The sequence below is a fragment of the Amblyomma mixtum genome, chromosome 3 (assembly GCF_055824585.1).
Source record: "Amblyomma mixtum isolate Tamu chromosome 3, ASM5582458v1, whole genome shotgun sequence".
NCBI lineage: Eukaryota > Metazoa > Arthropoda > Arachnida > Ixodida > Ixodidae > Amblyomma > Amblyomma mixtum.
In genome coordinates, this window is record NC_143014.1 from 290,242,109 (window position 1) to 290,268,088 (window position 25,980).

The 25,980-nt window shown below is 48.6% G+C and overlaps 2 protein-coding genes across 5 annotated transcripts in view; one reads left to right on the forward strand and one right to left on the reverse strand.

The window, feature by feature from the left end:
- Positions 1-22,184, forward strand: part of LOC149355136 (uncharacterized) — a 45,090-nt gene extending 22,906 nt beyond the window's left edge. For both annotated transcript variants that reach the window (XM_089583640.1, XM_089583644.1), the window contains exon 5: positions 22,132-22,184. The gene's annotated coding sequence lies outside the window, so the exon portion shown is untranslated. The remainder of the gene's footprint in view (positions 1-22,131) is intronic.
- LOC149355137 (DNA (cytosine-5)-methyltransferase 3B-like) overlaps positions 1-25,980 on the reverse strand; it is a 137,968-nt gene that overhangs the window by 10,943 nt on the left and 101,045 nt on the right. For all 3 annotated transcript variants that reach the window (XR_016291463.1, XM_089583638.1, XM_089583639.1), the window contains exon 17: positions 22,124-22,242. Coding sequence is in view for 2 of the 3 variants with exons in the window: in XM_089583638.1 (XP_089439764.1) it covers positions 22,124-22,242 (119 nt within the window). In the remaining variant the exon portion in view is untranslated. The remainder of the gene's footprint in view (positions 1-22,123; positions 22,243-25,980) is intronic.

The following is a 25,980-nucleotide window of genomic DNA, read 5'->3' on the forward strand; positions in this document are numbered from 1 at the left end:
GTATTTATAACCATTTACATTTATAGAATTTGTGGCTATTTTCTTGTATTTACACGAATTTACAGCCATAAGAAATTTTCACTGTAGCACAACCACCTTTGATACGCGCGAGGAGGAGGAGGAACCACCTTGTGCGAGACCGGAACACAACAGCAAACGAAAAAAACACACCTAACACCCGCCTAGAGACGCCACTTCGTACGCCCTGATGGGTTTGATAGCCCTCTCCTGCAGCACCAAGGGATAATGCCAGTGGACCGATGGTGCTCTGCTGCTGACCCAAAAGACACGGGTTCGATCCCGGCCGCGGCGGATGAATTTCGATGGAGGCGAAATTCTAGAGGCCCATGTACTGTGCAATGTGAGTGCATGTTAAAGAGTCAATAGCCCTTCACTACACCATCTCTCATAGCCCGAGTCGCTTTGGGGCATTAAACCCCATCAACCAAACCAACCAAACCAAATAAGACGATGACGCGGCGTTGAACAAACACTGCCTTGTGGTTTGGTCTTTACAGTGACTGCGCCTGAATACGTGCTGAAGCGAACTTTATTTCAGTTTTATCTGCCCCCTTCTCTAACTTATAACTTATTAATGCATAACTTATTAATGCACAAGCATTTCTAGGCTATGTCGGCGGCACTGTGTCACCAAACTTGTTTGCAGCAGTTGTGATTTTCTCAGAAGAGGTAGCATCAAACGAATGGTCGTGATCGACAAAGGATGGTGATAGGATGATACACAAAACAAATTGTCACTAAGATGATTAGTTAATTAATTACAGCCAGTAATCAGTCAAAATCAGTCGAAATAGCACGAGCAGCAAGCAACCGCAGGAAATTGTACAAAATGAGTGAAAAAATAAAAAGTTTGATAGATTGAAACGTGTTCAGTGAATGCAATCCAAAGTAATCAATTAAAACCTCATTGATTTGGAGTAATTAATTAATTAGAAGCAAAACCAATGGAGGGTTGAATGGTTTGGATGGGTATGTAGTAAGTGAATGGAAAATAAACTAAGGCGTCGAATTTGAGCAACAAAATTGGCAATCATTGACCTATAAGGTTGAAAAACTTGATAATTAATTAATTAATAATCAATTGACCAACAATTAATCGTTTGACCAATAATAATTGATCAATAACTAATCAATTCATCTATAATTAATCAATAAAGAGAGACAAATAGAGGTGAAGAGTACCGAGGAGACGTCAATGCTTTCGCATTCTCCCAATGCAGGTCACCGCAGTGATCTCTTTTTTTCAACTACCTTTACCCTCTGGTTTCATCTTTCCGCCAAGCAGTTTCAGTGCGTCTCCCGGAATGTTTCAGCGTTGCAGCTGAAAGATCAACATGATTCGAACAAGCCGCCACAGCCTTTCGTTACAATGCCGATGCCGCTGCACCGCACTCGCTATGGCTCCTTTTAAAACCAGCGCCTGCAGTCGTTGCACACAAAGCCAAGAACGGCGCGCACTATGACGTGTCCATACCCGACAGGCAGCCTGATGGTCATGAGAGGTGCAGAGCGCCACCTCACGGAGAGAGAATGTTTAAAAAATTATTTTGTCCGCTCTTCGTCGTCAGGCGCCCCCTCAGATGGCACTTTCCCCCACCAGAGTAGAGCAGGCACGAAGGCTAGCCGATGGGGGAGGGTAGGAAAGGAGGATGGGAGAGGGCCTTGGACGGTCAGATCGGCCATACTCGGCAGGCATAGTATAAATAGAGGAGGCGCTGGCCTGGCCCTCTGCCCTGCAACCTTTTAAGTGGCAGCACACTTGGCTAAATAAGCAGTTCGTTTGTAAGCAGAACGTTTGAGAGCACTGAAATCGCGGTGCGCAAGACGACATGCACAACCTTTTTCCACAAAGTTTCGAGACTGATTTATTTTCTTCTCTAGAAATGATTCCCCAAAACAAATGTTGATGCGTATGTGTAGCGCCATCTTTTCGGGCTAACCTGAGCTATTTATGTTAATTGCTGTGGCAGCCGTTAGATGGCACTACATGCAGAAAAGTATGTTGTCGCTAGTCGTCTGTGGATTCTACTGTGAGTGAATGTGGCGAGATGGGCGTCCACCTCACCTCGAACAGCGTGTAAACATAAAATTCTGTGTGAAGCTTGGCAAGGCAGCCACACAGACGTACGAGCTCCTTCCGTGATGCTTACGGCAAGGAGACATTATCGCAGGCACGAGTTTTCGAGTGGCACAACAGGTTCATGTCGGGAGAATGTCGATGGAAGATGACGCAAGGCAGGGATCCTTCAACCTTACGGAATTAAAACGTGGCTCGGATCAGGCAAACCATACAGCAAGACCGCACCATTACAGTCCGCATGCTATCGATGCTCTTGACATTAGTAAGACAACATGCCACCAAATTTTGCATGAGAACTTCGGGAAACGAAAGCTGAATTCCAGACTTGTGCTGCACTCCCACACACAAGACCAGACGGACACGCGGGCACCAGTGAGCGCTGATTTCCTCTTAGAGGCAGAGAAGGATGCTGCATTCATCGACAACATCATTACTGAAGATGAAACATGGCGTTTTCAATATGATCTTCAAACAAGAGGCAGAGCGCCGAATGGCGGTCCACAAGCTCTCCAGCGTCGAGAAAGGTGCGGCGACAGAAGACCAATGCAAAGACGATGCTGATAGTTTTATGGATGCCAGAGGTGCCATACACCACGAGTTCGTCCCACGAGTTCGTCCCACAAGGGCAGACGGTGAATCAGGAGTTTTATATCCGTGTGCTCCAACACATGTGTGATGCACTGCGACGCCATTGCCCTGACTTATGGGCATCTGGACAATGGAGCCTTCACCTCGATAACGCAAGGCTGCACGCTGCTCTCAGCATGACAAAATTTCTCGCCGAGCACAGCATTACTGTATTTCATCTGCCATACTCACCTGACCTCTCCCCATGTGATTTTTTTCCTGTTTCCTCGCGTGAAGAGAGCCCTAAAAGGTCGCTGGATGGAGAGCGTGGAGGCCATTCAAGACGTCATGACAAAGAAACTGACAGCCCTGCCGAAAGGAGCATTTTCCAACTGTTTCCAAGACCTCAAGAAGCGTTGGAAGCTGCGTATATACTGCAAAGGAGACTGTTTTGAAGGGGTGCTGCACAAATGATTTCAATGCTGAACAGACTTTTTTTAATACCGGCAGGCGTATGCCCAAGTAATGGCGGAGGCACCGCGGTTTGCGCACCACACACCAGATGGCGCTGAATTTTCTAAAGGGTCTATAGCGAGCAATATGCATTGGTCGCACTGTCTTAGAATGCCACAGAATATTTCTAAACCCTGGCTAAAGTAAGCTGGGACATCCTATATATGTTTGCTGACCTGCGCAGATGCCACCTTACAAGGGATTTTGGAAATGAGCACACAGGAAGTTAGCAGATAAAGTGTGAAAGAAAATTTATCTCTCTATCGTAGACAGCAAGGGAAGTATCACTGACACAATCTTCGCCCATTTTTCTGGTGAAATAAGCTGCCAATGTTTCGCAAGCAGTTTTTTGCCGACTTCTGCATTGGATTCTTACGCAACGAAAGCACGGTGGTCTACATGGTGCGTGCGTTCATTATTAGCAAGATGCACTGTGTGCTCTCCGAGTCGGTCATTCACACATTGTTCCGTCAGGCAGATGTACAGAATCGTCCACAATATATGTGAACACGGCTCAGCGTGGCTGTGCATCGAAGTGAAGCGCCGCAGGCACACAGAAGCCTGGGGACGGTGCTTTGTGCCGTCTGCTTGAGTGCAGGAGCTCACCGTGCTTGCTTTGCTGCGAAGCGCACCTAACTGACTGCATGGTTACGGCATCCAAGCGCGCCGCAACGGCACTGCGGGAAGGGCACTTCACTATTTGTAGCGTGTACAAGTGAGCGGCTGCTCATCTCAGCACTACAATCTGAGCTAACTAAACATTAGTTTCAGGGCTGGATTAGCTTGGTTTACCTTAACATCCGAAATCGACTCAGGTTATGAGGGACACCGTAGTAGGGGGCTCCGCGCAACTTTAACCACCCAGGATTCTTTCAGCGCACTGTCATCACACAATAGACGGGCCTCAGGTATTTCACCTCCACTGAAATATGACCGCCGCCACCAGATCGAATCCGTGTCTTTTGGGTCAGCAGCTGAGCGCCATAACCACTCAGCTACCGCAGTTGCTAGACGTGTTGTATGGGGTTGCACCTTTGCCTTCGCTTCTTGTTTCCGACAAATGGTTGTTTTGCTTCGCCATGATGGTGTGTTTAACGCAATAGTGTTAACAGCCACGTATTGCAAGAAATCCAGAGTCAGTGTTGTCAACGAAAAATTGGCTGTGGTTTGACCAATGGCCATCCAGAGTAGAATTGCAGCGGTGGCACCTCTGAGTCACCCGCGTAGCGGGAGCAGATTCCTACTAAATACCTAGTCCTCCACCTTGTTTAGTGATAAAAGAAAGGTTTATGGGAGTTTAACGTCCCAAAGCAACTCAGGCTATGAGCAGCGTCGTAGTAAAGGGCTCCGGAAATTTCGACCACCTGGGGTTCTTTAACATGCACTGACATTACACAGTACATGGGCCTCTGGAATTTCACCTCCATCGAAATTCGACCGCTGTGGCCGAGATAAAACCCGCGTCTTTGGGGTCAGCATCCGAGTGCCATAACCACTGAGCCACTGCGGCAGCCTGATAGAAGAATGAGCCACATGCATAAGAAAAACTACACGACTGAATAAACAACGCATTCTGATTTCTTTTCAAAATGATTACAAATTTTCTTGGATTTCCATAACTTCTGTAATGAAACTGGAAATTGCACTGTAAGGGATCGGTAGTGCGTGCGGGGTCATTACTACCGCTAATTCTTTCTCAGTGTCCCGCAGCTGCCTTCTTCAATGGACCCCCCCCCCCCCCCCTCGACGGGACGGTGGGGCGCGCTCGAAGGGAAGAATGACATTTCTTGGAACGATGCGCGCGCGCGCGCAGGTGCCGGGCCGCTCGGGCGTCCATCGCCCCTTGGGGCTGATTCGCGCCGGCTAGGCTAAAGAGCGGTGAAAGCTATGTGGCTGAAGGGCCGCCACACGTCGACCCCCCCTTGTCTTAATCCCCTCGTCTTGGCGGACACCAGATATGCGACACAAGCTCGCGACGAACGTCTCGTTTGAAAAGTCTGCAGGATTCCTGAGAGGATTAAGCACTGCCGGACGGAACGGTGTCAGGGTGCCGTTGACGAGGGGGCAAACGAGATGAGGAATAGCCGGCGACAGCGCGTCTAGCCGCGAGCAGCGAAGGCCCGAGTTGGGTGACGCTACGGGTATCGGTGAGGCGCCGACTAAACAGCCTTGGGAAGGCTAAGTCGCCTTGGAATGCAGGTCCGAGCGCGCAGTGTAAGCTACAGTGGTAGCTGCCCGCTTAAGCCCGATAATCCCGAGTTCCGAGACGACGCCAAAGTCGAGGGTCATTGGGGAAACCGCCGTCACGTGCTCGCACGAGTGTGTTTTGTGTTTGTGTTTACTTTTTTTTTTGGAGGGAGAATGTTCTACCCCGCACATGCTGGTACTGGCTGGCACGACTGTGCGTTTGTTTGTTTTATTTTTTTTTGCAATGGAGAGGGTGTTTTGCCCTACGGAGGCTAGAGGGCTGGCCATGCTCTCGATGAGCCAATCGTATGAAGAGTGTAGCATGATTGGTGGCTACCAAATGTGGGCCGGGCCTTTAGGGTTTTAAAACCGGGCCCCGGAGCCGGAAAAAGGGTTCTGAGCTAAGGTCAGGTGCTATGCATCTTCGGCTACGCCGAGTAGGGGCCTCCCCTAGTGTTAGCCAGTTCCACCTTTTTGTTGTTTGTCTTTTTGCTGCTTAATATGTCTCCAGTGCCTTAACTTGTATGTGATTGTAAATATCTGTACATAAACTTCAAGTATTCGCCTTATCAGTTATCCCTGCATCGTAACTCATCTTGAGACCATCTCTGACGGGGCACCCCTGGTGCGAAGAAAAGCTTCAGTCTTCCAGTTAAACAAACCCGTCTCTGGCGGGGCACCCCTGGTGCAAGGAGGGAAGATAAAGAACTTGTGTGAAACTTCACTGCACCAAGCGATCTGCCAGCTCCTTCGCGATGAACTGATCATGTGACGACTGCGACAAAAAAAGCGTGCTCGACGCTATCTCTGTGCACATGACATCAGCAGCTGCTTTAAAAAGCAGCTGCTTTAATAAATAAAATAAATATTTGCTTTGATAGCCCTGTCACTAGCAGAATGTGGCCAAATCACTAGAATGGCCAGCCGCAGTGGCTCTGTGGTTAAGGCGTCTGATTGTTGAGTCGGGACACCCGAGTCCGATCACGGCTATGCAACCTCGTTTCAATGGAAGGGAAAAGCAAGGCTCCCCTTCCCCAAGCTGAGCACTGTCAGTGCATGTTAAAGAACCCAAGGTGGTCTAATTACTTGCAGCCCTCTACTGCTCTATTATACTCGGAGACTGCATTGCTTTATGACATTAAAACCTACAAACCAAGCGAAACCGACCCTGAGACAATACATGCATTTAACTTCGTACGCGCAACTAACGACGTGCTGCAGTGAGTGAAGTGCACTTTCCCGCAATGCCGTTGTGGTGCACACGGGCGCTGTAAGCATGTAGTGAGTTAGGTGTGCTTCCCAGCAAAGCAAGCACGGTGCACTCCTGCACTGGAGCAGATGACACGAAGCACCGCCTCCAGGCCTCTGTGTTCCTGCTGCTCCGCTTCGATATACGGCCAGGACGAATGCACTGGCGCTCCGCCATGGCTCCGCAGAGCGCGGCCACACTGTGCCGTGTTCGCATGTATTGTGGAAGACCCTGTACGAGTTACCACAGGATATGTGTTACAAAGGGCTTTATAAAGAAAGAAAAATAAAAGTGCCCAGCCCGCACCGCCAAGTTACCGCCAGGACAGGAGGATCTCATACAGGCTTACCACAACTGGTACTCCCGTCCGTCCACGCCGTCGTGCACTCTAGCCATGTGCATGCAAGCCGCTGCCGCCCGCATACGAGGTGGAACCAGTGACTATGAGTGACATGGTGCTCTCTCGGCGATTTTGTCGCACATGAATTGACCTTAACTAAGTTGGCACCGAGTGCCAACAGGTGTCCACCTTTCACTTCTCCGCAGCGATTTTTTCCTCACTGTTTAGGTTACTGCGATGCATAACAAAACGTGCCTTCACAACTTAGCGGGAGCACATAGGGTGTTGTAATACTCTTTTCAAGTTTGTCGGCTAGAAAAGTGGGGACAGCAAAGTCTAGTTCCCGAACAACCTGGTATCGAAAGGTCAGCTTGCACATGCGTGTCCTCTCTTGCATGCAGCCTGCCTAATCGCTCACTTCCTCTCGATGCGCTCTTTGATCGTAGCGAGTTGTGCAAGATGGCACCACTGTACAGACGCCACAGTGTTTTGCACTGCCCCAGACACGTCCCGCACGGGCTATCTTGCTCCGCGCTCTGCTCCCGCGGTAGCTGAGGGCTGCTGCATCATTATCGCTGGTGGTATGAAATTTTTGGACTCGTGAACGATGTGACGGCTTGCCTGTTGCGTTAGGAATAACCGACACACAACTGTTTATGTAGGATGTTGACACAGTTTATTGGCTACACTTACAACTTTAGTTATACATGCAACATGCTTTCCAGCACTGCTTCTTTGTAAGCAGCAGATAAGTAGCTGTCGTCTACTTTCGCAGAATTTCCTAGTCAGCTCACCGCTTTTCTTCTCCGGAGGGGGGTGGGGGGCAAGTAGTGCTCGAAGCCATGCTATCCATTCGTGACCCCCTTGTCCTCCACCCAAGGCTGAGATTTAGCAAACTTTTTTAATGAGCTCACCCACGATATGTCACTAATAGCATGCTTTTAGAAGGTCATGGACACTTATTCCAGCATGTATCAGACATCTTTTGTAGGGAAAATGACCCAAATAATGACGGCCAATTTTTTTACACTCCCTCTCTGTCTGCATGATGGATATCCAAAAATTTCATACCACTGGCGATAATGATGCAACAGTCCTCAGTTACCTTGGTAGCAGAGCACGGAGCAAGATCATCCACACGGGAAGCATCTGGAGCAGCGCAAACGCCGTGGCCTCTGTACAGTGGCACCATCTCACACCACTCGTTACGATCAAAAAGTGTATTAGTGGAAGTGAGCGATTAGGCAAGCTGCGCAAAAGAAGACGTGCATGCACAAGCTGACCTCTTGACACCAGGTTGCCCGGCAACTATATGGCCCTGATCCACGTTTTCAAACCGGAGCTGTGGTCCAATTTATTCTGTTCTCGACTGTAATAGGGAACAAATAGGTTGTGCCTTACATGCAAGACGCGTGTACTCGAGAGGGAGAAAAGTGGTTTTCCCAGACCACACTCGTCCTAGCATTTCAATGCAACAAGACATGTACTAGAAAATATGGAAAGAATTTTTACAAGGATAACCTTTCGGTTTTACACATCGGTAGAGCAGGGAAAAAATGCACCACTTCCCTCGAAGACCACAAGTGTAAAATCACAGCTTTTTGTGATTTCAAAACGGATCATTTGCTCCACTCCATGAAGCAACACTTGGTACGGCGCAAGGATTTACTGAAGAGATACTGAGATCTCAATATCATTAGGGTAAAGCTAATGAAACGTCAGCAAGAGTACAAAGTACTTTGTGAAAGCTGTACCCTTTCTGCAGCATTCTGCTCTTCAAAAGTCCGGTCGCAAAACCAGCTTCAAGACAGCCAGTAGTGGTTCGATATTGCAATGGATATTCACAGAAGACAATGTGAACGAAGTGCCTGACTGGTGTGCGTGCACTATTGTTCGGTGCCTCCTGTGTTGTTCTTTCTGCACTCCGGTCGTCCTTGCCTCTGACTTGCCTTTCGGGCAACGTAACATCTTTGGTGGAGGTGCGAGGTATCGTTCCCAGTACCACGGAGATCCGAAGCGGTCGTCAAACCGGCGCTACTACCATCATGGCCCCACCCGGCGAGTCGCCGACCACTTCTGCTGCTCCTTTCGTGGTCATGGCTTCGTCCCGTGACCCAGGTACTTTTTTGGGAAACGACGGCACCGATGTCGACGACTGGTTAAGCCTTTATGAAAGAGTAAGCACATATAACCGGTGGGATCAAACGTTAATGCTTGCTAACGTAATTTTCTATCTGAATGGAACGGCGAGGGTGTGGTTCGAAACCAACGAAGAAGAACTTACAAGCTGGGATATATTCAAAGAGAAATTGTGCGAAAAAACAGCTTGCATCTCGTGCGCAGTCATCGACGGAAAGTTACGTGGCCTATATACAGGACGTATTGGCACTTTGCCACAAAGTTGATGCCACCATGAGCGAGTTCGACAAGGTGGGCCACGTGCTGAAAAGTATTGCTGACGATGCCTTTCATCTGCTCGTTTGCAAAGACTGCACAACTGTTGACAGCATTATCAAGGAGTGCCGTCGATTTGAACAAGTCAAAAGCTGTCGCATTTCTCAACAGTTTTCCCAACTTCCAAACACAGCCGCTACATCTTCTTGCCAGTACCAACGACTTCAAACTCAAGTGCCCTCAGAGTCTCCTCCTGTCACCGACACAGTGACAAGAATTGTTCGCCGTGAACTCGAAGCCCTAGCCCCTGTGGTAATATCATCGACCACACCTAATGACACGCTGCCTTCTGTGTCGCTTATTCAGGCTGTCGTGCGGCAACAACTTGCCCATCTCAACCTCCCTCCGGCTTTGAGCGGCATCGGAAACTCGTCCCAACAGCAACCACCTCCCGTCCCTTTCCGTCCCACCTATTATTCACCACGGCGTTACCGCGATCCGAATGAGTGGCACACGCTAGACGACCGCCCAATCTGTTTTCAGTGCTCTTGGATCAGCCACATTGCCCGCCACTGCCGCAGCCCCTGGACATCACCCCCGCGAGACACCTCCTACTACCGTCCAAACTATACTCACTGCTTTTCACCCCGCCACCCATCCGAGACGTCTGAGGCCGCAAATCAACCTCCACGACAGTCCTCCCGTTCGCCTTCGCCGCTAGCCCACCGCTCACGCTCACCGCAGTCGCCTCATGTTTCAACTGCCGCGTCCTACCGTCCCTCTCATCGGGAAAACTAAGTGATGCAGCTCCCGGAGGTGACGCTGCATCAATGACCCGGACCTCAAACCCTCTACTGACGACTCGACCCAATCTGCTAGACGTTACAGTTGATGGTGTTCCTGTGCGCGCCCTTATTGACACTGGTGCTCATATTTCCGTCATGAGTGCTGACCTCCGCCGTCGCCTACGCAAAGTCCTTACGCCTGCAACGTCCCGTGTGCGAGTCGCGGATGGTGCCATGCCTGCTGTCGAGGGACTGTGCACCACTCGTGTGACAATCGGTGACCACAGTATGCCGGTTCAGTTCACCGTCCTTACCACATGCGCCCATGACCTCATTCTCGGTTTAGACTTTTTGTCGGATCATTCTGCCCTCATTGACTGCTCGCAGGGTGTCCTTCACCTTGAGCTTCCCCAACTCGATCCTGACCCCATCGACTCATCGCTCCGGTTGATCTGCCCCGACTATGCCCACTTGCCCTCTCAAGCCTTATCTTTCGTTTCCCTCGCACCTTCTCGCCCTGTTCCCAATGGTGACTACATCGTTGCGCCAATCCTTGACCTCGCACTGACCCGCAGTGTTGTCCTGCCCCATACCATCGCCACCGTCACAGCCAACAACCTGTCTCTACCTTTCTTGAACTTCGGCTTCTCCTCCCAGCTGCTTCCAGCCGGCATGTGCGTCGCTACGTTGTCCCCACTCGCCATGTGGCTACATTAGATGCCTCTCCTAATTGCGACCCACCAGACCCACCGCGGTCCACTCCGCTGTCTTCGGACGCATTCACGACCATGATGCCCACCGATCTCCGCCCCGCCCAAACTTCTCAGCTTCTTGACCTTCTCCAGTCGTTTTCCGACATTGTTGACCTCTACAACACCTCACTGGGCCAAACTCTCGCTGTGACGCACCGCATTGACACCGGCAATGCCCCTCCTATTCGCCGCAGGCCCTACCGTGTCTCCCACGCCGAGCACAAGATCATATACAACGAGGTCACAAAAATGCTTGCCAAGAACATAATCGAACCATCCCACAGTCCCTGGGCCTCTCCAGTGGTACTAGTGAAGAAAAAGGGCGGCTCATGGCGGTTTTGCATTGATTATCGGCACCTCAATAAGATCACTAAAAAGGACGTCTATCCCCTGCCGCGTATTGACGACGCCCTTGGCTGCCTACACGGAGCCAAATTCTTCTCCTCCATAGATCTTCGTTCCGGCTACTGGCAAATTGCCGTCGATGAGAAGGACCGTGGTAAACTGCTTTTGTGACCCCTGATAGGCTATATCAGTTCAAAGTAATGCCTTTTGGCCTATGCAACGTGCCAGCCACATTTGAGCACATGATGGACGCCCTTTTGCAAGGATTTAAGTGGACCACGTGCCTGTGTTATCTGGATGACACCGTTGTATTTTCACCTACATTTTCATCCCACCTCGAAGACCTTTCCCAGATTCTTTCCCTCTTTCGTCGTGCCGGCCTCCAGATTAACTCCTCGAAGTGCCGTTTCGCGAGACGTCAGATCACTATTCTGGGCCATATCGTTGATTTCCAGGGGGTTCACCCTGATCCCAATAAGATTCGGGCCGTGAAAGACTTTCCCCTTCCCCGATCTTGCCACAACGTCCGAAGCTTCTTGGGGCTCTGCTCGTACTTCCGTCGATTCATTCAGGGCTTCGCCGACCTCGCCCGTCCCCTCACCGACCTTTTGAAGAAAGACGCCACCTTCATCTGGGGACCTGACCAAGAACGAGCCTTCTCCACTTTGATCGCCAAGCTGACCACCACACCAGTTTTGGCTCACTTTGATGTTGCGGGCCCCACCGAAGTCCGTACTGACGCCAGTGGCTACGGTATCGGCGCTGTGCTCTCTCAGCGACAATCCGGTCAGGACCGTGTCATCGCCTATGCCAGCCGCCTTCTTTCTGCGCCCGAGCGCAATTACTCCTTTACAGAACGTGAGTGCTTAGCCCTTGTCTGGGCAGTTGGCAAATTCCGTCCTTATTTATACGGTCGCCCTTTTACGGTTAAAACCGACGACCATGCGCTATGTTGGCTCTCCTCTCTGAAGGACATTACAGGGCGGCTTGGGCGATGGGCATTGTGTCTGAAGGAGTATGATTACACCGTGACTTACAAGTCTCGCAGGTTACACCAAGATGCTGACTGCCTCTCCCGTTACCCCATTGGCCAGTGTGACTTGATTGGCACTGCCACTGAAGCCAACCTGTTTTCTATCTCTGTCCATGCCAACATGGGCAAAGAACAGTGCCGCGATGACGATTTGCGATCAATTATCTACCGCCTCAATTCCACCCCGTCTGATCCCTCGATGCGGCGCTTTGTGCTCTCTGACGGAATCTTGTATCGCCGCAGCCTCAATCCGGATGGCCCCAACCTTCTACTCGTTGTCCCCAAGCACTTTTGTCCTGCTATCCTTCATGAACTCCATGATCTCCCCACTGCTGGGCACTTGGGTGTATCGCGTACATACGACCGTGTGCGATGTCTCTTCTTTTGGCCCGGCCTGTTCCGCTCCGTACGCCGCTATGTTGCAGCCTGCGATGAGTGTCAGCGCCGGAAATGCCCTGCTACTCTCCTAGCTAGCACGCTTCAACCTATTGACGTGCCCCCAGAACCTTTCCATCGCGTCGGCTTGGATCTTCTGGGTCCGTTTCCAGAGTCCACCTCCGGCAACAGATGGGTTGCAGTTGCCACGGACTACTCCACCCGTTACGTGATCACGCGGGCACTGCCAACCAGTATAGCTACAGATGTTGCGGACTTTTTGCTATATGACCTCATATTGCACCATGGTGCTCCCTGCCAACTTCTTACCGACCGCGGCCGCTGCTTTCTGTCCAAGGTTGTCTACGACATTCTTCGGTCCTGCTCTACTAAGCACAAGCTCACCACCGCCTATCACCCACATACAAACGGACTTACTGAACGTCTCAACCGCACTCTGACCGATATGCTCACTATGTACGTTTCCCCCGATCACCGCGACTGGGACCTCGCTCTCCCGTATGTTACCTTCGCATATAACTCCTCCCGCCATGATACTGCCGGTTACTCCCCTTTTTAACTTTTCTATGGCCACGAGCCCCAATCGCCTTTGGACATGCTGCTGCCTACTCCTGCTGCTCCGTCCTCTGAATACGCCCAAGACGCCATTGCCCGTGCTGACTACGCCCGTCAACTTGCACGCTCCTGACTTCTCGCCTCGCAGGCCTCCCAGCAGGAGTTCTACAACCGCCGTCACCGCACAGTCTCTTTCTCTCCTGGCTCCCTCGTCTTGCTTTGGTCCCCATCTCGCCGCGTCAGCCTCTCCGAAAAACGTCTGTCCCGTTATATTGGCCCGTACCGTGTCCTGCGCCAGGTAACTGCTGTCACTTACGAGATCGCTCCGGCCTTCCCGCATGCTTCCTCCCACCACCTTCAACGTGATATCGTCCACGTCTCTCGCCTGAAAGCCTACCTCTCGCCATGCCCCTCAACGTCATCCAGTACACCGTGATGGTGTTTTTCCGGACGGGGGGGCCATACAACGGATATTCACAAAAGACGATGTGAACGAAGTGCCTGACTGGTGTGCGCGCGCTATTGTTCTGTGCCTCCTGTGTTGTTCTTTCTGCGCTCCGGTCGTCCTTGCCTGTGACTAGCCTTTCGGGCAACGTAACAATATTATAAGCCATATTTACTGCCCAAACCACAGCCGCTTAGGGTGGTGATGTGAACGCTTTTTTACTGCAACAAGCTGCCTTATGGCACAAATAACAGCATTAACCGTACACAAAATTCCCAGAGCAATTCAAGTAGTGTCCTATAATGAGGTCCCCAGGTCCAACCTTCCAGATCCAAGCGTCAGCCAGGGGACTGTCTGTAATAATTAGAGCAGATACTTCTGCCAGAAGACACGGAAGAAGGAGGGTGAGGAAGAAGGAACTGGAATCATTGAAAGTGGCATGGAAGCATGCCGGCCACGCCCACGTTACCACATGGCTGAGTGCGACATTCAGACTTTATCTTCGGTGCAAGAGGGAAGCTTCCGGAAAGGTGGGGACGCTTCGGAAAGAGGAGGTCTCGTTCTATTCTCTTCAGGTCTATCCCTCAAGAACATCAGCGACGTGAACACAAAAAGAATGTCGAATCCCTTCATGCATGTTGACGGGCACATCGACTTATTTATCGAGGTTGAACTGAAAATGAAGGCGAGACTCCTGCGCAACAGTGGACACGTGTGAGCCGCTTCACCCTTTTGCTGCCTTTTTTTGCGTCAACGGGGATTATTACAAAAAAAAAAAAGAAACTTGCAGGCTCCTTTTGGGGGAGTTGACACTGTAATACTTTTTATTTTCCGGATGCTTAAGACCCATCGGCCACACGAAAAAATAGGCACTTCGACTTTCCACTAAGAATTCTCAGAGGTGAGCAAAACCTGACCTCTAAAACGACTTACTCCGCCCTGGGGTCACACTGCAGCACTCTGCCTTTCTTTGAATACCAAATAGAGATGCAGTGGTTTCAAGCTGTGCTCTGCCATGCGTCAGTCTTGAGGGACCTGTGCAGTGAGCACAGTGTGTTGATTGTGAACAGCTGCTGTTCAGAGGAGAGACATACTTCTACCCAGGGCGTCGAACCGGAATTTTTTCGGGTTCGGTTCAGGTTCGGGTTCACACCTTTTGGGTTCAGTTCCGGGTTCAGCAGCAGAATGGTATTCCGTTCCAGTTTGAACCGGTTTGGACAGTGCTGAACCGGCTCAAATGGGCTCAGGACAAATAAAAAATTTAGAACGTAGATGGGTTTTAATCAACCTTGCTATGCTAGTTACTTTTTTCTGGCCCATCGATATACAGAATAAAAATGCAAATTTTTTCTAAATGTGAGATGTTCTCACTTTACAACTTTATTTATTGTCTGCGGCAAAAAGATGAATTTAAGGCAAGAGCCGCAAAACGAAATGAACTTGAAATTAATGTATATCGGCTATGTACGCTATAATCTGTTTGATTAGGTATAAGGCAAAAAGCCGCTGGATTTTGTATCTACAAAACCCTACAGCTTGAGCAGTTTCAGAGAACCCGTTGCGCGAGTGATTGGTAGTCCTGAAGCTCGAGTCAGACGGGAATTACTCGTACGCAGTGCACTTACGCGGGCGCCAACATGACCGCCACACACGGCCTCTACGTTCCCGCGCACTATTGAGGAACGAAGCTGTCATCTATCGGCACCTTTATACAGCCAGACAGACACCTTTCCGTCACCCCGAAACCGACTTGCCAGTCCCCCCCCCCCCCCCTCCTTTCCTGCATGGTACGAGAATATGCGAGAACCCTGCAATCGCCTATTCCCCACCCAATGAGAGCTTCTTGGGAGCACTGGCTCTCCCTATCCAGAGCTTACCAAACATTTTTATTTAAATCACCTCTTCGATATCACCTTTGTGACTGTCATTATATAGCACGAGCCCCTATAACTCAGTACCTTCAAAAACACAGCTAATCGTGCCTTCTCGTTAGTACAGTGAAAAACTTACGACTTTAGACTATTATGATGACATCGACCTCTTTTGTTCTGATAAAAACAGTACGATAAAAAAAACACACTTAGATCGGTTGAGAACGCTTCTTTTCTGCACATGCGCAAATTGGTAACATCTTCACTGGGATGTTGCGTTGCATCATTCTTGCAAATGCAGCATTCTGCTTGGAAGAAGTTATGCTTGCACTACATAGAATTTTTGTTACTTTTTTTGGGGGCGCTATTAAAGGGAGCCTGTGTGTCTACAGATTTTTTGCACCCTTGATAGAGTCTGGTGAATCAGCCGTGCACCATTTGTCCAGCAACTAGTTTCAGGGCATTTATTTTCAACACTACAAAACCCCTTTCTGGCCGCTGAGCTAAATAGGAGACTAAGTGTTCGTCTGTCTTTTCAGGGCATGGTCGTGAGAGAACTTCATGCTGATACATTCGGTTTCCTCACTGTTCGCTTTTCCTTAGAACACCTGTACGACCTCTCCAAAAGCAACTGACAAAGGTTGTGATCGGTCATTATTTCCTTTACCCATCCATATATCTGCAGCTTACCCAGCCTTTTGAAGCCAGTGTATTAAAGCAAATTCAGTGGATGTAGTCGAGCCCACTTGTAACGGCCGCAGACATAACGAATGCTTGCTTATTACGAACGGGCACGGTGCTACTGTTAAAATATGCATAATAGCAATGGCAATGCGTCGCAGATACAACCAAAAAATATGGCCACACCACTCGGTTATAGCGAACGAGGAGGCACTGTAAACCACCTCTGGAGTTGAAGAGGTTGTGCTTCAAGTAAGCGCGGAGATGAGAGAGCACCTCTGAACCTTCACGACACCGCCCGAGAAAGAATACGTCGACCCAAAACTGCGATAAAAGGCGGTACTGCAGGGGCGTGTGTCCGCATGCGTACGCGCGTGCAGCCTCCATCCTTGATGCACACCACACCCTGGTCGGCACACATCCGGGCACTCGCTGGTAAAAATGCCTTTTCAACAACCTTCACCGTCCCCCCCCCCCCCCCATCACCCACCTGTGAGGCGGATTGTTGTGACTAACTTTCTGTCGCCCCCTGCTACGCTTGCCCTCTCTTGGAATCCACTCTGTTGCCCTTAAGGACTGTCGGTTATCTTGCCTTCGCATTACATGCCCTGCTCAAGCACATTTCTTGCTCTGGATTTCAACCAGGATGTCATTAACCCGCGTTTGTTTCCTATCAATATTCTTTCCATAGCTCGCTGCATTGTCCCTAAGCTGAACCTTCTTTGTTAGCCTCCACGTTTCTGCCCCATAGGAGAGTAGCGGTAAGATACAGCTGTCGTATACTTTTTTCTTGAGGGATAGCGGTAAACTGCCATTCATGATCTGAGAGAACCTGCCATATGCGCTCCACCCCATTCATATTCTTCTAGTTATTTCTCTCTCATGATCCGGATCAGAGGTCACTACCTACCTTAAGTAGACATAAACCCTTACTATTTCCAGCCCCTCGTTACCAAGTGCGAACTTCTGTTCCCTTGCCAGACTGTTGAACATTACTTTTGTTTTCTGCTTGTTAATTTTTAGGCCCCTCGTTCTGCTCTGCCTGTCTAAATGCTTTGCAGTTCATGTACTGAGTGACTTAGCAAGGCAATGTCATCAGCGAATCACAGATTACTTAGGTATTCTCTATTAACTCTCATGCCCAACTTCCCAATTCAGGCCTCAAAATACCTCCTGTAAACAGGCGGTGAAGAGCACTGGCGAGATCCGGTCTCCCTGCCTGACACCCTTCCTTATTCAAATTTTATTGCTGACTTTATGGAGGACTATGGTAGCTGTGCAGTCGTTATAACCTTCCAATATTTACACATAACACTCTTCTACACCCTGATTGCACAATGCCTGTATGACAGCTGAATTTTCCACTGAGTCAAATGCTTCTTCATAGTCAATGAAGGCTATATATAGGGGTCGGTTATATTCTACGCATTTCTCTTATGGTGTGTAAGTTTTGAAGTCCTTGACGTCTCCTTTCAAATGAATTAAGATAAAGTTAGCCTTTTGCAACCTTCTGGTACGCTCGAGGTCACAAGGTATTGCTTATACATAGTGGCTAGTTTTTGTAGCATAACCTCCCCTCCAACCTTCAACAAATCCGCTGTTACCCGATACTCACCAGCTGCTTTCCCTCTTTTCATTGCACCTAAGGCTTTCCTAAGGCTAAGACCACGGGACTAAGACCATGTGACTCGCCGCAGCTGCAGCCGCCATGCCAGGGTAGCCACGCCGCTACTCCAACCGCGGTGTAATGACCACAGTTTCACCAGACTGGCCATGTGATTATGCCCGTGACTCAGAGTTCGCTTAAGGAGGCGACGCCGCTTTCTCATGCATTTTCGCCGTAGATGAGAGCGCGGCTGACAGTGTGCCTGAAACGCCTGCGAGATGGTTCAGGCATCTAACTAAGCGTAGCCAAGTGTAATGAAGCTTTCGCTCTATCTAACTAGGTTTAGAAGAGTCAAACCACTACCATTTTTGAAGCGAAACCTTCACTACGCTACCTCCGGAGCACTTCACCGGGTCGGATACAAGGCCACATCTGTGCATGCGCTGTTTCCATGGCAACCAGCTGGGCCCAGCCACGGGAGTTCACCATACGCCAGTCTCCTTCGTGTTGCCGCACGTGACCTCATCACTCAGGTATCCACCTTAAGGCCCAACTTCATCGGCACGCGTACTGCGCGCTTGGAGGCCCACGCGTTGGCCAGAACAGGTCTGCACATGCGCGACGCATCGGCCGCCGCCCAGCACGTCCACGACACTCGCATCTGACAGTGCCAGATATCGGCGTCTGCGCACGGGTGCTAGCGCGCGCGTCGGAAGCGGGGTCCAGTTTTCAACAAGCAGAGGATGGGGGACTCTTTTCTTCATGACTGAAAGCTCTTTCAGGCTCCCCCAAATTTTCTCGGAATCCTTGCAGCTCCCCAACCATCTTTTGTTCACGGCTTGACATATTTTCAGTCGACTCACGAGGGGGAGCGAGCCAGCACCAGGAGCATGAAGATGCATGCCCCTTTTCGACGCTCGTCGCGGCGCATGCTGATCATGCAGGCGCTCTGCGCACACATCGAAAAGCGCCGACGGAGTTGGACCTTTATCGCGCTTGCGCCGCGCTCTTACCGCGGCGGTGCTGCAGCTGCACTCGCTTGTCAGGGTGATCGTGAGCTTTCGCTCGCTTGTCAGATGCTTAATAGATGAAGACGTGGATTGCAAGTGTACGCACTCAGTACGGCAGCAGCAAAGGTTACGAGTAGCTATGTCGACGGATCCTGAAGTCGTAGCATAATACAACGCCAGCCGATAATGTGAGAAGGAAGCGAGGAGGGCCTAGCATGCAGATGAGACACCTGAAGAACGGCTGGCTAAAAGACAACGACAAGAAGTGGAGAAGCAATGACAATGAGTCACGAACGAAGCCTGCTCAACAACAGCCGATAGAAACCAAGTCAGAGAGACAGAATAACCACGTGATTCGTCTCAGGTCTCAGCAAATTTGTAACTGCAACGAGGCAGTTTCACAGAAATTCACGAACAACCCGTTCGGCAGCGTGTGAGAACGTTTTGTGTACACACCCAGTTTAACCAAGCTAAAGCATCAGCAAATTTTTTTAATGTGCGACAGCGCACGCGCATTTTTGCATTTTGCCTCCATCGAAATGCAGCCCTCGAGGCCGGGATCGAACCCGCAGCCTTGGATTAGCAGCCGAGCTCCACAGCCACTGAGGCATTTTTTTTTCTTTATTGCGCCATTCACGCATCGTGAGGGGTTGTATTTAGCACTTGCTGTCGGAGACAACGAATGTTTAAAAAGTAAATGTTGCACTATCCACTGCGGTGGCCAAGTGTTTAGGGTGCTCTGCTACTTATTCGGTGTACCCGGGTTAGAACCCGACGGCGCTTCGATAGAGGCAAAATGCAAAAAGCACCCGTGTGCTGTGCAATGTCAGTGCACGTTAAAGATCTTTAGTAGGTCCAAATCATTCCGGAGCCCTCTCCTATGGCAACCCATTCTCTCTTTCTTCTTTGACTCCCACCTTCATCCCTTCCCTTACGGCGCGGTTGAGGAGTCCATCGAGAAGTGAGACTGTTACTGCGTCATTTCCTTTCCTCAAAAACCACTGCAACAACTTTGTTGAGTACTTGTGCTATTTCATATATTTATGGTAAATGGCACAAAGAAACAGAAGGTATTCTTAATTGGTGTTTAAAGAACTATGCACAACTAATTTCATTGCGCATTTCCTTCTTTCAAATGATACCCTAGGTAATAGAATACCTGGATCACCATGTGGTATTCGCCTATGGCTGCTGAATAATTTAGAAAAGAATTTATTCTCTGACCCTGTTTCGGTTTCATCAACCGAAGGATGCTGTAACATGCAGTTGAACTTTATGTCCCGTGAGGAGCGGATAAACTGTGATAAAAATGCTGATACGTTGTTTTCACTTACTAGTGCATATAAACCAGCCTACTTGATAGGCTAGAATTACAACTAATAACAAATTAGCCATCATATTGCCGTTTGTTTTCGTGCCTCGTGTAATCTGATATCAACTGCACGTCACAGCCACCGCTCTTTTGATAAAACCAAAAGAGCGTGAAGAAAAAATTCAAATAAAATTTATTTCTTGGTCGTAGGGAAATACCACGGGATGCTCCATATACACCAATGTTGAAAGCATCGCTTGAAAGAAGAAAACATGCAAGCAAAAATTTGGTGTCTAAAGTTCTTCATCGCTTTAGATCAGTGCTAACAATCTGATTAAAACCATACGCAAACATGTAAAGGGGGAAGAGTAATAACTCAAGATTTCACATATACCTCAGGTGCAATGCTTTAGAATTGGTGCTAGTACATTACAGAAGCATCAGTTAGGCTTCTTCCCAGACACCAGACTTCATTCAATTTTCTTGTCGCATATACTGGGTGCCATTTTCACACTTTCTAGCGCAGACAGCTTCGGATGGGCAAACATACGCGCTAGACTATCTCATTTTGTCTGAAAAAAAAAAGTGTGCTGGGTGTGCAAAAAAAAGTGGGGCTGCACCGAGTCCTGAACCGGTTCGAAATGGTTTCTTTGAATCGTTCCGGTTCAGTTCGGTTCTGGTTCCGGCAAAAATTCGGGTTCGGTTCTGGGTTCCGGTTTGGTTCCGGTTCAACACCCTGCTTCTACCTTTTTGAACGAAGGCATCCATACGCCTCTTCGACGTGGCACATGGCGCCAGGACATGAACTGGTAAAAATCCAGACCCATTAACATGGAAGAAAGTAGTACGGATATGGCCTGTTCGAATGGCATTTTAAACAACTGAGGATCTTCCGTGTAGGGCGACACTTTTGGTATTTAATAAGGAAAGCCGCTATCGTGCAGCGCCATCAGCCACGGTACTTCGAGGCTAAAACTTCTTTCAGGTGATTGGTAAAAAAAATTCTGCGTGTGTGTCCTGCTTCAACCCTTTTCATCACGGTATACCGTATAATGCGGAATATAGGTCGAGGCGGAATATAGGTCGACCCCCTTACCTTGAAGCAAAAAAGTCAACATAAAAATTATGAGGCACAAAATTTCGTTTTATTCACTGGTGCCACCAGACTCGTTGCCTCCTCATTCGTCCGAGCTGTCTGAGCTCTCGTCCAAAGACGACTGCTTTGCGCTGGCTGCGTCCCACAGCATTTCGTCCTTGATACCGTCCAAAGAGTTGCTAATGCAACATTTCTTGAATGCCCGCATACCTTGTCTTCGAGCTCAGGGTGCACCGTGCGGCGCCCGCGAAAGGTCGCCTTCCAGGCGTTTCAGGCAGACAGCTCGATTTTCTGCACTCGCAAGTACCGGACGCTCTTTTCCGAGACGCCAAAGTGTCGCTGGGCGGACATGTTCCCATACTCTTCAGTGAATTCGATAACTTTTTTTTAAACGCTGTGGTGAACTGACGTCGAGTACCGGTACTCATTTTGCGGGCTGTCGCGAAATTAATACGTTACAACACCAAGAACGATTACCGCCGTCAACGTTTGGCCACGTCGGTCGACAAAGAGGAAGGAAAGAATCGTCAACATGGAAGCGATAATGGTGTGGATGCCAAAATGTCCGCGGCTCACACATGTTGCCAGACAACTATTCAGTTTGTGCCAAAGGCCGGTATATAAGTCGAGGGGTTACCTTTTGGTAATATTTTTTGGAAAAAACCTAGACCTATATTCCGCACTATACGGTACTAATAGCCCACCTTAGCATGTCTTAACTCTCTCTGGTGAAGTTTATAGTAAGTCATATATCGTGAATCCGTCACAGTAACTTTTTTCTTAATTACAAGCTGTCGTTCAAGTAGTAATGTATTGCAGCTCTGATGTTCACATGGCAGCATCAAGGCAAGAGCAAGTGACACATTTAGGACACTGAGTGCTCACTCTTCCAGCTCCGTGGTCCACAGCACGTCCGCTTGGCCGTTCATCATGACGGGCAAGATGCCATTTCTAGTTGGCCTCAAGGAGTTTGGATTTGTCGTCACTGTACGTATTTTCTTGACCTTGAAAAAAAAATAAATAAATAAACATGCGCATTAGAGTATTTCCTCACACATCAATTTTTGTTTTCTGTCAGTACAAGCCAAGAGGTTAGCCCAACGTGCCGGTTAAAGTTTCTTGGTAACTAATGCGGCGCAACTATCATGCACCCATTAGGTGGTCATACAGGCAGGGAAAAAAGTATCTGGGACGTGTGAGCCACTAAAGAAGCCGGTAATTTTATTTTTAGCTGCTGGATCGAGCCCACCTTGTGGAAGTTGAAGTCAAAGCCACGCTCTTCAATCTGTGGTAGCGAAATTGTTTTACCACTGACGAACATGGCGCCTATGGGTCTAAATCTCTTCCTGAACGTCCCAGAAACTTTTGTCCCCGATAGTACAAACAGTAGCAAGCAGCTGTGTGAGAGCTGCACCCATGCCAGAAAGCAGAGCCCACAGCTCTTCAGTCAATTAAGCAGCAGCCAGACTATCTGTAAAAAGACAGTTTTGCACAACTTTTTTTTCAACGCAATTTTGTAACACAAAACTTGTGCGTATCAGTGCAATTGAGTAACTTTTTTTTCTGTGTGCCAACTTTCACAAGACAATACCAATGTCTTTCATTACAAAAGGTGCATCCTGCAAAAAAGACTTGGTACACATGATAAATCATCACATCATTTGTGACCGCTTCTCACATAATCCTGGTACAAAAGGGACCCAGTGTGATTTTAGTTGGCGCGCAATGCCCCAAGACAACAGCCACACGCTCGGGTACATAGCAATAGAGAAATGATTTTTCTCAGCAGTCTGAATACTTCAGACTGATGGGGGCATTTTTATTTCATTATATTAGACCATTCCAGTCTATATTTCCAAAGTCATTTTTACAACTCTGTAACGCAAGCATAGACAATTATGTGAGCTACACTAGTTATATATATATATAACATCTGAAGAGAAAAAAGTCACCTTGGCAGCATGTTCTGCCAATATGCTGACGGTATTCATTAAGTTTCACCTTCTGGGTAGTAACCTTTTATTAAAAGAAGAAATTGAAAGATGTTCTTATAGAACAAAAGTCTGGGATGTTCTCGCGCAGAAGAATGCACTTTTCCAGATGCTCATCCAGCTGCAACACAGTTCCGCAACTCTGCATGGCGGCAATTTCACACAAAAAGCTACTAGGAGGCTTTCCAGGACAGATAACCCCATTCTGCTTACACTGTGGTTTATTTCTGAGATTAATTCAACCAGTCCACCTACCCACGCAGCATTTAGCAGCACTTATTGATCATTAGTAGCTTATCAACATTCTGCAGAGGTAAACGCTTTTTTTCCACTGCGTGTTACCGAGATAAGCAATATACCGACAACCAGGTGTGGTGCTATTTTGTATCAAATTGAGTTTCTGCTGGACTACAATTCAGTTAACCATTTTGGGACCCATTTCTTATTTGCGTTGTGCTAGTGCTGCAAACCTATATCCACCTTAATTTTTGAACTGCCACCACAGAGTGTCCCCTGGGATAGCACTCTGCTGGAAGCTTTTATTACATCTTTGCTTTAACCCAGCGTTCATTTACCACCTCCGGTGCCTGCCATCACAATTTGTTCGCAGCGTGGGGGCACAGTTCTCTTCCCTAAAGCCCTTCAAACTTTGTAAAGTAGCGACACCTCCCCTCCTTCCTCTCTCCCGCATCAAAAATGGCGTCCAACGCATGCCTGGGGAGGTGCGGATGGCGTTCGGGAGCAGAAGTAAAGTCAGCGTCGCTTTGCATTTGAAAATGGCGGCCATACGAATCATGCGAATGCATACACCCGAAGTGGTGCAGTACGCAGGCAGAGGTGCTAACCTGTGAGCCATAACTGCTTAGACAAGACAAGCGATGGGCGAGCCAATAAGTTGAAAAGGCCTTGTTACGGCCATCCTAGACAACAACGATGGGATATAGAGTAGTTGCGCTAAGCTGAATGTCGATTCTTCCGTCCTGATCTCCACTGGTGGAAACCACTCATTTCATGTCACCGGTCTGCGTCTATGCAGTGGCCTTGTGAGGACTCCCAGCTAAAGGAAGCAAACTCGGCTTCACGGGAAAACAACACCCACCATCGCCGACACATGTCCATGCAGCATCTACACATGATTGTACGCAACGTCACGAGGGCCATGGTAGAGCCCAAGGCATAGCTTTCACAATGCAGGCCGAAGCAGGTAGAGATAAGCGGAATTGAAAAAAATGATGGTTGTTTTACGTAATCAGGCCAAATGCGAATTTGGTGCGCTAGCAGGTCGGTTTTCCCTTCGGTTCCGGTGTTCAGATCCAGAGTTCATGGATGGCAGTTCAGTAAGCGATGACGGGTTAATGTCCACATCTATGGAATTGGTCATTTTCTCCATTCATATATCCCTGGGAGTCTTCCTGCCACTCCTGGTGCAGTGGTACAGCAGTCAAGTGATGCGCAACTGCGTTTCTATGGCAAGTGCTGCCAACGGAGGGATTTGAATTGGGTTGTGACGGTAGTTTTCCTTTCCCGAGCAGCTTAATTAAATGAGCTGCAGCCTGACACAGTGGGCAGGTTACTAGGTGTGTATGTACACATATATGTACGCACGTATGCATTGCGAGAACATGGCGCGCTTGACTGCTTAAAGTATACAGCGAAGTATGCGCTCCATTAGCAGAAACATTTGTGACTCGAACTTTCGATCGCAGGACCGATCTTTTTCAAGAGTGATTTGCCTTTGCTGGTGTTTCCTCTTTTATAGGGTTGGACACAGAACAGATGAGTGAGAAAGCAATAGAGTAAAGAAAAAAGTAAAAGTAAAAATACAAGTAAAAACAAAGCAACAAAAATAGATATGAAAAGCGGGAGCCGCATGAAAAAAATGGAGTGTGTGTCGAACATGTAAGCAGTAAGGAAATACGTCCAGACGCGACCGCTGCTTTGTTGAGTACTGCATGCTTGCTTAAATACAGGCGTGTTGAGCAGAGATGGGTGACAGCATGCGTGGCCGTGTAGCTACCTTCGTGGAAGAATGTGGGGCCTTGTCGCTTCTGCTGGCAGGGAGGGCAGGGGGAAAGATTCTTGACACAACAGGAAGCAAGGGGCAAAAAAATGACTACAAAAGCTTTTGCTTTGAATGAGGCAATAATGCACCCGCCATTGGTTTAGCTGCCGAACCTGGATTATGAACAAAAGAAAAGTGTATAGACGAGTTACCCCAAGAAGGTTGGCAATGTAAAAGGAAATTTTTTTTTATCATTATGAACCAAAAAAGTGTGGAGATGAGTTACCCCGAAGAATGTTGCCAATGTAAAAGAAAATTTTTTTTTGTTCCTAATCCTAATGTGGCTAAATCAGTGGCGGGTGCAATATTGCCGAATTTAAAGAACAAACACTACTGTACGCTTTTTTTTTGCCCTTGCTACGTGTGACGTTAATGCTATGGACCAACAAATTTTGGCTATTTCAACGATTACGTGCAATGGAGAAATTGCTTTGCCTGCAAACTTTGCGAAAACGCATGTGCTTTGGAGCTATATAGGCAACATTTGTTGGGCCACAGTGCCAAAGACAACTGCATTTTCGAAAAAAAATTGATATAGATATTGATTACGGTGGGCTACACGACTCCAAATAAAGAGACTAACAGTAATAGTTAAAAAGGCAACTATTCAATATTAGTTATCCATCCAGCCTACAAGTTAGCACGTCTTAGTTGTATTCTTATGTGCTAAACCGCTGACAATGCTGCGT